The sequence below is a fragment of the Notamacropus eugenii genome, chromosome 1, assembly GCF_028372415.1.
Source record: "Notamacropus eugenii isolate mMacEug1 chromosome 1, mMacEug1.pri_v2, whole genome shotgun sequence".
Lineage (NCBI taxonomy): Eukaryota > Metazoa > Chordata > Mammalia > Diprotodontia > Macropodidae > Notamacropus > Notamacropus eugenii.
In genome coordinates this window covers 602443227-602458524 of record NC_092872.1, presented here as the reverse complement: position 1 = coordinate 602458524, position 15298 = coordinate 602443227, and the positions used below count along the sequence as shown (strand labels likewise).

Here is a 15298-nt window from a genome sequence, read left to right as displayed (position 1 = left end):
TTGTGATCAAAAAATTCTTATGAAGAAAAAAGGCCACAAAGTTCTTTCTCTCCTAATGTGTCTCATATCTGAACTCAAAACACTTTGATCCTCTTCAGCAGTTATATTGAGATATAATTTTTCTACCTTTTTAATTCCTTTTATTGTTATTTATTTCTGAATATACCCCTCTTCTACTTAGCAGACCATTATAAAAGAAGGAGAAAAGAATTTCTGAGAACAGAGCAATAGGTGTCTGACAATATGTTCAGTGTGCTACTACTCCCAGCCCTCTCCATCTAGTCTGCAAGGAAGGGAAGAGGCTGAATTTTTTTTTTAATTCTTCTCCAAAGTCAAGCTTGGTATCCAACTTTCAACTTAAAATTTTTTTTCATGATATTCTTACATCACTTACATTTTCCAATGTAGCCCTCCTTATTCCCCTCCCAGAGGGTCATCCCTTCAGTGCAGAATAAAAAAGGTAGAAGAAAAAGAATTTCAGCAGAACTAAGCAGTACATCAAAAGTCTGACATTTTATATGCAGTTTTCCGTACTCACATTCTCTTCTACAAAGAAGATGGGGAAGTTAATTGTCACATAATTACATTGTGTTCAGTTTTGTTTTTATTATTCTTTTCATCCACATTGTTGTCATTGTTTATATTGTTTTCCTCATCTTGCTTACTCCATTTTGCATAAGTTCACATAAATCTTCCCATGCTTTTCTGAATTTTTCATATTCAGCATTTCTTAAGTACCGTGATGTATTATGTTCAAGCAGCAAAGTTTGTTTAGCCATTCCCCAACTAATGAGTAACTACTTTGTTTCTACTTTTTTGCTGCCACTAAAAGTGTTGTAATTAATTATTATTAATTTTGGCCTACTTGGTGAATCCCTTAAAGGTAGGAATTGATTTTGCCTTTCTTGTATCCCAGTGCATAGCACCATGCCTGAGAAGTACTACGTGCTCAATAAAAGCTTTGTGATTGATTGGTTGGTTGGTTGACTAGGTTTCCTATCTAGCAGTGGTCTCTTTGAGTCTGAAGGTTACATTGTAATCACTTTTTTTTTTTTTAACATAATAAGAAATTGCTTCTCAGAATGGTTGGGCAAATTCACAGTTTGAACAACAATATATTAGTTATGCCTGTCTGCACCCAGCCTTTCATCATTAACTGCTTTCAACTTTTGTATCTTTACATTTTGTTGGATGTTGGAAGAAGCTCAACGTTTTTCTATGCTTGTCTCTTCTTTTCACTTATTTGGAAAAAAATCTCATTTATTTTATGTTGGGTCATCTCTATGATAAATTTACAAGCTTCTTAAAGGATGAGGATTATTTGGAGTCAGGAAGACCTGAATTCAAGTCCAGCTTCAGACACTAACTCTATGAAGCTGGGCCAGTCACTTAACCTCTGTTTTCCTTTGTTTCCTTATGTGTAAAATGGGGACAATAATAGCACCTACCTCTCAAGGTTGTTGTGAGATCAAATGAGATAATATTAGTAAAATGCTTAGTATAGTGCCTGGTAGCAAGCATTATATTCATGTTAACTGTTAGTATCATTATTGTCATGACTTCTCAAAATTTTATCTTTGGTTCATCTGGGGATAACTTTAAAAATCTCTGCTTAAGAGTCAATGTAAACAAATTGGCGTACATGAAAACTACAGGAGAGTCAAAAAAATTCAGTATCCGTATTCTTGGGATGCCATGACAACGTGCTTGTCTTTTATTTTTTTAAATCCTCTTCTCAGAAAGAAATCTTGTAGGAATCCTATAAATGATCTTCTCCCCAAACTATCCATCATTCAGATTGCCCTATTGAAATCTCTTCAGAGGCAATTAAGAGTTTAGCCTCTCATGAAACATTTTAGAGTATATCTAATGAGTTTCCAGGAGATATGGTTCATTTTTTAAAATTCCCATCACAGTCAATTAAACCAATCTTTTTGTTCCTTTTACTGTAATTGCTTCAGACTTTTAACAGTGTGTTAGATATAGCTTACTTTTATCTGGGTACGTTAACAACCAAATTAACATGACTGTTCTGTAGACACATCTGTCCTAGCTTAAGTGTGACTTACAAGTTCTAATGTAAACTTGTTACAAGTATACCATGTTAGTATGTATAAAATACCTGAAATGGAAATTATTTTTTAGAAATTTAGAAATACTTACTTGAATCTGCTCTTTTTCTTGCAAAATTAATTTTTTCTGTTAGTGAAAAGAGTACTGGATCTGAGGTCATAGAATCTGAATTAAGAAGAACCTCCTGGGCTGAATAGGATTTTCTTCATGATATCACAGACAAAGAAATCATTCGACTTCTCCTTAATAGGGGAAGCCCAGCACTTCATGGATCTGCTTATCTTTTCTACTTTTGGACAGTTCTAACAGAACCTTCTACACATCATTCTGACTGTTGCTCTCTGGGTTGAATCAGGCCTCACAGCTCTTCAGATATTTGCAGAAAGCTGTTATGTCCCTTTAGTCTTCTCTTTTTCCAGGCTAAAAATCCCCACTTCCATTAGCTGACTTTTCCCATACATAGGCTCCTCTCAAGGCTCCCCACCGTCCTAGTTATCTGTTTCTAGACACACTTCACTTTGTTTATGCTTTTTCCAAAAACATGCCCAGAACTGAACACTGCACTGTGGCCATTGTCTATAGGGCTGGACCAAGGGCAGTGATACCATCTTCTTGCTTGCTCTGGATGCCATTCCTTTCTCAATACAAACAAAGATCTTATTTGCTTTTCTCCTCCCTTTTCTTGCATGCACTGTTGACTTATGTTGAACTTGCAGTCTAGAAAAATCCTCAGACAGAGGACTTTGTCTTCTTCCCCTGAATACTCACTTTCAGGGTACAGCTGGCCCTGATACAGGATCCTCTGATGTCCTTAGGGTAAGAAATTCAACCTGCATGCAATGGTCGGGTAAAACTGGATTTGAGTTTGAATCTTGGCTCTGATACTTAGGCAGCCTTGGACAAATCATTACCTCTAAGCCTCAATTTCTCCCTCTGTAAAATGAGGAAATAAAATAATTTCTAAGGTCCCTTCTAGCTCTAAATCTTTTTTTTTTTTATTTAAGTTTTTCAACATTCATTTCCACAAAATTTTGAGTTCCAAATTTTCTCCCCATCTCTCCCCTCCCCCATCCCAAAACTCCAAGCATTCTAATTACCCCTATCACCAATCTGTCCTCCCTTCTAACATCCCTCCCTTCCCTCATCCACATCTTCTCTTTTGTCCTGCAGGGCAAGATAAGTTTCTATACCCCATTACTTGTATTTCTTATTTCCCAGTTGTATGCAAGAACAATACTCAACAGTTGTTCCCCAAATTTTGAGTTCCAGTTTCTCTTCCTTCCTCCTTCCCCACCCATCCCCATTGGGAAGGCAAACAATTCAGTATAAGTCATATCTGTGTAGTTTTGCAAATGACTTCCATAATAGTCATGTTGTACAAGTATGACTATATTTCCCTCCATCCTATCCTGCCCCCCATTGCTTCTATTCTCTCTTTTGACCTTGTCCCTCCCCAAGAGTGTTGACTTCTAATTGCTCCCTCCTCCCGTTGCCCTCCCTTCTATCATCCCCCCACCCTACTGATCCCCTTCTCCTCCACTTTCCTGTATTGTAAGATAGGTTTTCATACCAAAATGAGTGTGCATTTTATTACTTCCTTGAGTCAGATATGATGAGAGTAAGCTTCATGTTTTCTCTCTCACTTCCCCTCTTTTTTCCTCCACTGAAAAGTCTTTTGCTTGCCTCTTTTATGGGAGATGATTTGCCCCATTCCATTTCTCCCTTTCTCCTCCCAATATATTTATCTCTCACCCCTTAATTTCATTTTTTTAAGATATGATCCCATCCTATTCAATTCACTCTGTGCTGTGTGTGTGTGTGTATGTGTGTGTGTGATCCCACCAACTATACAGATACTGAAAAGTTTCAAGAGTTACAAATATTGTTTTTCCATGTAGGATTGTAAATAGTTTAACTTTAGTAAGGTCCTTATGATTTCTCTTTCCTGTTTACCTTTTCATTCTTCTCTTGATTCTTGTGTTTGAAAGTCAGATTTTCTTTTCAGCTTTGGTCTTTTCATCAAGAATGCTTGAAAGTCCTCTATTTCATTGAAAAACCATTTTTTCCCCTGAAGTATTATACTCAGTTTTGCTGGGTAGGTGATTCTTGATTTTAATCCTAGTTCCTTTGACTTCTGGAATATCATATTCCAAGCCCTGCAATCCCTTAATGTAGAAGCTGCCAGATCCTGTGTTATCCAGATTGCTCAAATTGTTTCTTTCTAGCTGCTTGCAATATTTTCTCCTTGACTTGGGAACTCTGGAATTTGACTATAATGTTCCTAGGAGTTTCTCTTTTTGGATCTCTTTTAGGAGGTGATCAGTGGATTCTTTCAATATTTATTTTGCCCCCTGGTTCTAGAATATCAAGGCAGATTTCCTTGATAATTTCATGAAAGGTGATGTCGAGGCTCTTGTTTTTGGTCATGGCTTTCAGGGAGTCCCATAATTTTTAAATTGTCTCTCTTGGATCTGTTTTCCAGGTTAGCTGTTTTTCCAATGAGATATTTCACATTATCTTCCATTTTTTTATTCTTTTGGTTTTGTTTTGTGCTTTCTTGGTTTCTCATAAAGTCATTAGCCTCCATCTGTTCCATTCTAATTTTGAAAGAACTATTTTCTTCAGTGAGCTTTTGAACCTCCTTTTCCATTTGGCTAATTCTGCTTTTTAAAGCATTCTTCTCCTCACTGGCTTTTTGAACCTCTTTTACCAATTGAGTTAGCCTATTTTTCAAGGTGTTATTTTCTTCAGCATTTTTTTGGGTCTCCTCTAGCAAGTTGTTAATCCGCTTTTCATTATTTTTTTGCATCTCTCTCATTTCTCTTCCCAGTTTTTCCTCCACCTCTCGTACTTGATTTTCAAAATCCTTTTTGAACTCTTCCATGGCCTGAGCCCATTGAATATTTATTTTGGATGTTTGGGATACAGAAGCCTTGACTTTTATGTCTTTCCCTGATGGTAAGCATTGTTCTTTCTCATCCAAAATGATGGGAGAAGATATCTGTTCACCAAGAAAGTAACCTTGTATAGTCTTATTTTTTTCCCTTTTTTGGGCATTTTTCCAACCAGTTACTTGACTTTTGGGTCCTTTGTCAAGAGTAGGGTATACTCTGGGGATCTGTAATATCTTAGTTCCTCCAAGGTGGCACAGTCAAGCTTGTAGAGATTTTTGTGCCCAGAATCTTAGTAGAGTTTCCTCTTCACAGCCACCTTGCCTCCAGTTCTGCCAAGCCACCACTGGGTACTGAGATTCAGATAAGCTGCAGGGGCAGGGCTGCCATTCAATGTGAGATAAAAATCAGCTGCTGCAGGGCCTTTACACAGGGCTGAGGTAAGAATCAGCTGCTCAGTGCCCCCAGGGGTTTTATAATCCAACAGTGGATGCGGACTGCTGTAGGGGCTGCTGTGAAAACTGCTGCCACCTCCCTGACGTGGCCTCTCAGGCCGCTGCCATGCTGCACAGCCAAGGCTGGGCTCCACTTTGTTTCCAGTGCGACAGACGTTTCCCATCGGCCTTTCAGGTCACCCTGGGCTGGAAATTTCCTCCACTCTGTTGTTCTCCACTTCTGCTGCTCTAGAATTTGTTGAGAGTCTTTCTTTACAGGTATTTTTATGGGCTGTCTGGGAAGAGCTAGTATGTGTATGTCTTTCTACTCTGCCATCTTGGCTCCACTCTATCTCTAAATCTTAAGAAAAAGAGAAAAATTGATTAGATTTTACTTAAAAATAAAATTCCTACATTGTATAGGTTTGTTATAAAATTCCATATTTATGACTGTTAGATTTCAAGTGATAGTTTTTTTTCCTCTGTTGGCAATGGAGCAATCAACAGTTTTAGTTACTAATTAACCATGATAGGTCAGAAAGAGAAAAATATCAAAGATGAAACCAAAGTTTCAGTTACTGACTGTTCAGTTACTGATGTGAATAGTGGTGCCATGAATGGAAATAATGAAAACAGGAAGAACAAATATAGGGAAAATATGACTTGCTTGGTTTTAGATATGTTGCCATTGCAGTGCCCATAGGGTATTTGGGTAGAGAGGTTCCTGTAGGGCAGTTATAGGCCTTGGAGCTCAGGAGAGAGGTCAGGGTTGGAGATGTAGTCAGAGAATGTGTGGCACAGTGTCATGAGGGCTGAACTCAAACCTTGCCTCTTCCACAACTACCTGTGTGCCTTTAGACAATTCGTTTCACATTTCTGAGTTTCAGTTGCCTCATTTGTAAATATTTGAGAAAACATATTAACATGGGCTAAAACAATGATGTTTGAGTTGTGCCTAAAAAGTAATTTAGAAGTATGCCATCACATTAGCAAATTTTCAGACAATATAGACACAGCAGTAGTGAATCATTATCTTCTTAAAAGTAGTTAATAAAAAGTAATGTCATTGATGTTTCACATAATTCTGTTAAATATATTAAAAACCCCTCCAAAATATTATTTAGAGAACAAAGTACAATCTTAAATAACAATTCTCTTGTTTCTCAACAGGATACAGGCATTAATATAGTTATTAATGATACTATACTTCCTTTTTGTTGTTAATACAGTTTATCAAACTGCCTCACACACTACCTGTGTATCCTTGAACCAGTTACTTTGTTTACCTTGGTTTGCTCATCTGTAAAATAAGCTGGGAGAGAAAATAGCAAACCACTCCTGCATCTTGGCCAAGAAAACCCCAGACTGGGTCACAAAGAATCAGACACAACTGAAAGGACACAACAACAAGATGATTTGAAAGTCTCACCTTGTATGTATTTGTGTACAGCCATTAAACTCTAATGTAATCTTTTCTTTAATCCAACAGTGAGAGTTCCCTATTTTATTGACTTGAAAAAGCCACAGGAGCAAGGCTTAAATCACACCTATAATTACTACCTCCAGCCAGAAGAAGGGGTAACTATTGGAGTCTGGTAAGTAAAAGGTTCTATTTCTGCAGTGTTTGAGTTGCTAATATTTTTCTGTAAGAGTTTTCTCTCAATTAGATTTGGGAGATGGTGTGGTGCAGTGAAAAGATTTGGAGATAGAGGACCTGAGTTCAAATCCCAACCATGCCATTCACTCATTCACTGTGTGATCATGAATAAGTCACAACCTCTCTGGGCCTCAATTTCTCATTTGGAAAATGGAGACAATATATATAAATACAGAACACTGTTGTAAAGCCCAAAACAGTGTTGCATGTAAAGCTCCTGACAAATTTCAAAGTTCTATTTGTGTGTTGGGTACTAATAAGCACATCAGTAAGGTGAAGCTGTTGCAGCATGTGACCTCTGAGATCCCTTCCAGCTTTAAATCTGTGACCCTGTGATGATCTTCTACATCACCTGGATGCCCTATATAATGGACCTCCACCTTGATCCTGCACATGAATGGACCAGAGTGTCATTGGTTGTCCTTATTAAAATTATTATAATGTTGCACAAAATCTCATCTACAGATGTCAGTGAATTGAAAGGATGTACTAGTCACCTGGGACCTCAGTATAATTATGCTTCCAGTCTATGTGGAATGAAATTGAAGGAGTCAGAAATGCCAATATTATTAAAACTGGCACTCCATTATTAGAATCTAAATGTTTCCTCTGAATTCCTAAAGAACACACACACACACATACACACACACACACACACACACACACACACACACACACACACACACACCTCTCTCCAACTCAAAGTCTCACTGGCGCCCCAAGTTCAGCATGTATAACTCAGTTTCCAGGAGAGGTCCTGGCCTGTTTCCACCTAGGTCTGAGGGGAGGTAGCAGCAGAGGTGTGGCTCACTTGTCCCATGCTGCCTCCTTTCCTTCAGGGTCCCTTGTTGCTTCAGCTGGGCAACTTCGCCTCCCCTGGGGGTAGGGTTTGTTTAGCTAACTCTGTCTCTGCAGATGTTGCTTCCCAGTCACCCATATCTGCTGCCATAATCCATCCTTTACACTGCTGACAGACAAATATTTCCGACGCATAGACCTGGTCATATGAATGTGCTCAGAAATTTTCAGTGACTTTCTGCTGCCTGCTGAGTAAAATTCAGACTCCTTTGCTTGGCATGCGTGGCCTTCCACCATCCTGATGTCCCCTTGTTTTTCTTGCCTTAGTTTCTGGTACTTATTGTCAAACAAGCTCTGTATTTTCCTGTGGGTATCTTTGTCACACTATTCTCTCTGCCAGGATGTCCTCCTGCTTTTTTGTACCCAATGAATTCCTACTATCTCTTCTAACCCAGCTCAAAGACCACCAGTGCAGGAAGACCTGCCCCTCCCAGTTGTTAATGGGAGACACTCCTTGGAGCTAATATGTACTTTGCTTGTACCTTCTTAATGTACATATTATTTATTATAATTATTTGTATATATGTTGTATCGCTGATCTTAGACATTAAATCTAAACCTCTCATTTTGCCAGTGAGGAAACTGAGGCTGAGAGAGGTTAGTGCCATCTAGTTACCCTAGCTATGTGAGGGCAGGGAGTCAGTCTTAATAAACTTTGTACTTTTCTTGAAGAGCCTAGTGTAGATGTTCTATGCACAATATATACTTAATAAATGTTATAATTGAATTTAAATACCTGAAATGGTTAAGATTTTTGTGATCTTATTGTTTGTCTTTTTTTTGGAAAACAGAATTGTTAATGGTTTTTGTCTAAATTAAATGAGGGTTCCCAAGAAGAACATGAAATCATAAGCAAGCATTGATGCTGCATGGGGTTGCCAGAATAATAGCTGAATCCCTATCATTTATTTTCAGATATTTTTTTCTTAGCAAAGAGAGCTCTTGAGCTTGTATTTTATCAATTAAAGAATGTCAGAGCTAGTGGTGTCTTTAGATCATCTAGCCCAACCTTATTTTACAGATGAGAACAGAGAACAAGACAGGTTGCATACCTGTGATCACTCAGATGTTAGACTGTAGGGTGGGGACTTGTAGTAAGGATACTGTTGGTATTATTTTCTGTGTTGACTTAGTTATAGCTTGGGTAATAGATAAAGCCAGCAGGGATCAGTAGCGTGTGTTTATGTTTGTGCACATGCATTCATTCAGTTAGCGTTTATTAAGTGCCTACTGTGTGCAAAGTATGTTGATATGTGCTGGAGAAGATACAAGTTTAGATGAGAGAGAGCCCCTGCCCTTAAAGATCTTACAGTGTATTAAGAGGAAAAGACTAAAAAAGAAACCAAGATATAGTGTTACATGACCAAGTATATTTGATATGAAATACAGTATTCTGTGAGGTCTAAGGGAGAATGCTATTACTAACAGAGGATCAGGGAAGACTTCTTGAAGGAAGAGACATTTGAATTGTGCTTTAAAGGCTAGGTAGAAATGTAGCAGGCCAAGAGCTGGAGAAAGGACTGTTGTAGGTAGAGAATTCTAGGAACAAAAGTATGAAGAGTGGAGAGCATAGGGCATATTTAGGGGACAGTGAATAGTTCACTTTGGGGTTTTGTGATCACTGTATGCTTTCTTTAGTGCAGGGCATCTTTTTTTGCTTGGTGAGAGAATAAGATGATATAGAATTAGAAAACTAGAGAAGTACTAGATTGTGAAGAACCTCATATCAGGCAAAAAGAGTTTGGTATTCTGTACAATATACTGTACTCAGGTTCTAGTCCTGATGAATTCAAAAAACATTTCTATGAGATATGCTTTATTGCAATGTAATGTAATTTAGCCCTTCTCCAAAAGGCCCAGCTGGGGTCCAACTCTGAGGCTGCAGTATGGAGAATTGGGAAGTCCTTCATGAGGAGCAATAGGCAGAAAGGTACCTTTCTGTTTCTGGGTGCCTTCTGATGCTGACTTTCCTCGACCTTCCTGTGGATCCTAGTAGAGTTTGAGAAGCCTCTAGACTGAAATGTCATATATGAAAACTTAAAAATGTCTTTCTCACATAATAGTGCACAGGTTCCTCATTCCTATTAGAACACTAATTATAGTTTTCAATCCCAAAGTTATATTTTCTTGGTCATTCTACATTTAGAAATATGCTGTTGGAAATTTTGAGCCAACATGGTAGACTAGAAGCAACCTAATTGAACTCCTTCAGCATTTTTCTCCAAACAACTTTAAAGTAATTCCTCAAATAAAATTTTATGGTGGCAGAGCCAACAAAAGGTCAGAGTAAGACATTTTTCTGACTGAAGAAAACTTAGGGGGTCAGCAGGAAAAGTTTGTGAGATAGGTAGAAGCCTGTCCAGAGCCTCAGCAGATGCACTAGCAGCAACAGTTTTGGGAACTCTCAGCCCACAGACAGTAAGGGGGCTAGACAGTTGATCAGAAAGAGCTTACAGGGGATCCTTTGCTAGCACTGGGTAGAGCTGGCACTGATTGGCAACTCTATTACTCATATACAGTCTCAGGGTGGAGAGGAGTGCTGGAGCAGGGTCCCTGGTTGCAGTTACAAGGCAAGGAGAATGGCAGGGGACCAGAAATCCTTCTTGGGTAAAGATTGGAGGGCAGACCAGGAGAGCAGTGACCATACCTCTCCCAGGATGACACTATCTTGGATGGACCAAAAACATGTAGACCTCCAGAACTAGTTCTGAAAATAGCAACACAAAAAAATCCTAGAGATGGGAACAGTGCCCCCCTTTCCTCCCCGCAAGGTGAACAGAGTTCAATTTTAACATAAAGTTTAAAGTCACAAAATAGGCTGGAAAAATGAGCAAGCAACAACAAAAATAATTTGACCATAAATAGCTACTATGGGGTGACAGAAGACTAAGACAAACTCAGAAGACAGCAATGTGAAGACTGCTACCAAAAAAAAAAAACCAACAAAACTCCAAGAAAAATGTTTACTGGACTCAAGCCCAACAAGAATTCCTGGAAGAGGTAAAGAAAGAGATGAATGGTAGAGGAAAAACCAAGAAAAGATATGGGAGTGATGCAAGAAAATTATAAAAAGAATTGACAGCTTGGCAAAAAAAAAAAAAGCACAAAAATTACGGAAGAAAATAACACCTTAAAAATGGAATTGGCCTAGTGGAAAAAGAGATACAAAAATTCAGTGATTTAAAAAAATAATCTTTTGCCCATCATTTGGGAAATGGGTGAATAAATGATGGTATATGAATGTAATAGAATACTATTGTGCTGTAAGCAATGATGAACAGGAAGACTTCAGACAGGCCTGGAAAGATTTATATGATCTGATGCTAAGCTAAAGGAACAGAACCAGGAGAACTTTGTACACAACAACAACCACAGTGTGCAAGGAATTTTTCTGGTAGACTTAGTACTTCATTGCAATGCAAGGACTTAAAAAATTCCCAATAGTCTTTTAAGGCAAAATGCCTTCCACATCCAGAGAAAGAACTATGGAATTCAAGTGCAGAATGTAGCAGATCATTTTCTTTTGTATTACGTTTTGGTTTGTTTTATGATTTCTCCCATTCATTTTAATTCTTCTATGCAATATGACTAAGGTGAAAATGTATTTAATAGGAATGTAGGTGTAGAACCTACATAAAATTGTATGCCATCTCGAAGAGGGAGGGAGGGAAAAAAATCTAAGTTATATGGAAGTGATTGTAGAACACTGAAAATGAATAAAATAATAATTTTTTAAAACTCTCTTTAAAAAATAGACTAGGGCAAATGGAAAAGGGGTTATAAAAATTCACTGAAGAAATCTAAATCTAAATTGGCCATACAGGAAAAGACATATAAAATCTCACTGAAGAAAAGAATTCCTTAAAAATTATAATTGGGTAGCTAGAAGCTAATGATTTCATGAAACATTAGGAAACAATAAAACAGTGTCAAAAGAATGAAAAAATAGAAGAGAATATGAAAAATCAGAAAAACAGCTAACCTGAAAATAGCTCAAGGGGAAATGATTTAAGAATTATTGGACCTGAAAGCCAGGATCAAAGAAAGGACCTAGATATATCACATTTCAAGAAATTGTCAAGGAAAGCTTCTCCAGTTTCTTAGATCCAGAGGGTAAAATAGTAATTGAAAGAATCTACTAAACTCTTGAAATTGATCCCAAAATGAAAATTCCCAGGAATATTATAGCCAAATTCCGGAGCTCCCAGATCAAAGAGAAAATACTTTAAATATCCAAAAAGGAACTGTTCAGATATTGTGGAGCCATAGTCAGAATCACTCAAGAATTTGGGACTTTGAAGATGGTAGAGTAGAAAGATAGACATATGCTAGCTCCGAACCCACAGCCCATAAAATACCTGTAAAGAAGAACTCCCAACAAATTCTGGAGCAGCAGAAGCCACAGAACAACGGAGCAGAGGAGATTTCTGTTCCAGAGAGACCTGAAAAACTGACCCAAAAGGTCCATTGCACACCAGACCCAGAGCAGAGCCCAGCCCTGCCTTGGCCACGTGGCACCAACAGGAGCAGATCCGAGCAGGCTTCAGGGACAGAATCTCCAGTGGCCGCGCAGGTCCCTCCACCCACAGGCGCCAAAGGTCAGTGAGAGGGTGTTTTCAGCTTGGTGAGAGGGGAGCTTGGTGTCTCCATAACTCGGCCCCCCTTGGGACACAGCAGTGGAGGCGGCAGCAGACAGGGACTCCCAAAGTAGGCAGCAGCTCAGATCCATTGTTGAAGGTCTCCACATAAACCCCTAAGGGAACTGAGCCCAGTGTGGCAGCCCTGTCCCCACCTGAGCACCTGAACTTAATCTCACACTGAATAGCAGCCCCACCCCCGCCCAAAGCCCTGAGGCTGGGAAGTAGTATTTGAATCTCAGCCCCCAAGCGCTAGTTGGGCAGATCTGGAGGCGAGATGGGTGTGGAGAGGACACTCAGAAGTCAAGTAACTGGCTGGGAAAATGCCCAGAAAAGGGAAAAAAAATAAGGCCATAGAAGGTTACTTTCTTGGTGAACAGATATCTCCTCCCATCCTTTCAGATGAGGAAGAACAATGCTTACCATCAGGGAAAGACATAGAAGTCCAAGGCTTCTGTATCCCAAACATCCAAAATAAATACTCAATGGGCTCAGGCCATGGAAGAGCTCAAAAAGGATTTTGAAAATCAAGTTAGAGAGGTGGAGGAAAAACTGGGAAGAGAAATGAGAGAGATGCAAGAAAAGCATGAAAAGTAGGTCAACACCTTGGTAAAGGAGACCCAAAAACTGCTGAAGAAAATAACACCTTGAACAATAGGCTAACTCAATTGGCAAAAGAGGTTCAAAAAGCCAGTGAGGAGAAGAATGCTTTAAAAAGCAGAATTAGCCAAATGGAAAAGGAGGTTCAAAAGCTCACTGAAGAAAATAGTTCTTTCAAAATTAGGATGGAACAGATGGAAGCTAATGACTTTATGAGAAACCAAGAAAGCACAAAACAAAACCAAAAGAATAAAAAAATGGAAGATAATGTGAAATATTTCATTGGAAAAACATCTGACCTGGAAAACAGATTGAAGAGAGACAATTTAAAAATTATGGGACTCCCTGAAAGCCATAATCAAAAAAAGAGCCTAGACATCATCTTTCATGAAATTATCAAGGAAAACTGCCCTGAGATTCTAGAACCAGAGGGCACAATAAATATTCAAGGAATCCACTGATCACCACCTGAAAGAGATCCAAAAAGAGAAACTCCTAGAAACATTGTGGCCAAATTCCAGAGTTCCCAAGTCAAGGAGAAAATATTGCAAGCACCTAGAAAGAAAGAATTCAAGTATTGTGGAAATACAATCAGGATAACACAAGATCTAGCAGCTTCTACATTAAGGGATCGAAAGGCATGGAATAAGATATTCCAGAAATCAAAGGAACTAGAACTAAAACCAAGAATCACCTATCCAGCAAAACTGAGTATAATACTTCAGGGCAAAAAATGGTTTTTCAATGAAATAGAGGACTTTCAAGCATTCTTGATGAAAAGACCAAAGCTGAAAAGAAAATTTGACTTTCAAACATAAGAATGAAGAGAAGCATGAAAAAGTAAACAGCAAAGAGCAGTCATAAGGGACTTACTAAAGTTGAACTGTTTACATTCCTACATGGAAAGACAATATTTGTAACTCTTGAAACTTTTCAGTATCTGGGTAGTGGGTGGGATTACACACACACACACACACACAGCACAGAGTGAATTGAATAGGATGGGATCATATCTTAAAAAAATGAAATTAAGGGGTGAGAGATAAATATATTGGGAGGAGAAAGGGAGAAATGGAATGGGGCAAATTATCTCTCATAAAAGAGGCAGGCAAAAGACTTTTTAGTGGAGGGAAAAAGAGGGGAGGTGAGAGAAAAACATGAAGTTTACTCTCATCACATTCGACTAAAGGAAGGAATAAAATGCACACTCATTTTGGTATGAAAACCTATCTTACAATACAGGAAAGTGGGGGACAAGGGGATAAGCAGAGTCAGGGGGATGAGGGAAGGGAGGGCAATGGGAGGAGGGAGCATTTGAAGTCAACACTCTTGAGGAGGGATAGGATCAAAAGAGAGAACAGAAGCAATGGGGGGCAGGATAGGATGGAGGGAAATATAGTTAGTCTTACACAACACGACTATTATGGAAGTCATTTGCAAAACTACACAGATATGGCCTATATTGAATTGCTTGCCTTCCAAAGGGAATGAGTGGGAAGGGAGGGATGAAAAGAAGTTGGAACTCAAAGTTTTAGGAACAGCTGTCGAGTACTGTTCTTGCTACTAGGAAATAAGAAATACAGGTAATGGGGTGTAGAAAGTTATCTTGCCCTACAGGACAAAAGAGAAGATGGGGACAAGGGAAGAGAGGGATTATAGAAGAGAGGGCAGATTGGTGATAAGGGCAATTAGAATGCTCGATGTTTGGGGGTGGGGGAGGGGACAAATGGGGAGAAAATTTGGAACCCAAAATTTTGTGAAAATGAATGTTAGAAGTTAAATAAGTAAATTTAAAAAAAAAAAAAGAATTCAGCGCTTCTGTGTTAAAGGAGCAGAGGGCTTGGAATATGATATTCTGGAAGGCAAAGGAGCTAAGATTACGACGAAGAATGTCCTGCCCAACAAAACTGAGTATAATCCTTCAGAGGAAAAAATGGACATTTAATGATATAGAGGATTTTCAAGAATTCCTGATGAAAAGGTCAGAGCTGAATAGAAATTATGACATTCATACAAAAGATTCAAGAGAAGCATAAAAAGGCAAACATGGAAAAGTAATCATAAAGGTCTCAATAAAGTTAAACTGTTACATTCCTGTATGGGAAGATGATACACGTAACTCCTAAGGATGTTATTATTAGGGCAGTT

The 15298-nt window shown here is 38.6% G+C and overlaps 1 protein-coding gene across 5 annotated transcripts in view; it reads left to right on the top strand.

The window, feature by feature from the left end:
* Positions 1-15298, top strand: part of ABHD12 (abhydrolase domain containing 12, lysophospholipase) — a 141677-nt gene that overhangs the window by 76997 nt on the left and 49382 nt on the right. For all 5 annotated transcript variants that reach the window (XM_072634656.1, XM_072634658.1, XM_072634659.1 and 2 more), the window contains exon 3: positions 6888-6993. In XM_072634656.1, the coding sequence (XP_072490757.1) occupies positions 6888-6993 (106 nt within the window). The remainder of the gene's footprint in view (positions 1-6887; positions 6994-15298) is intronic.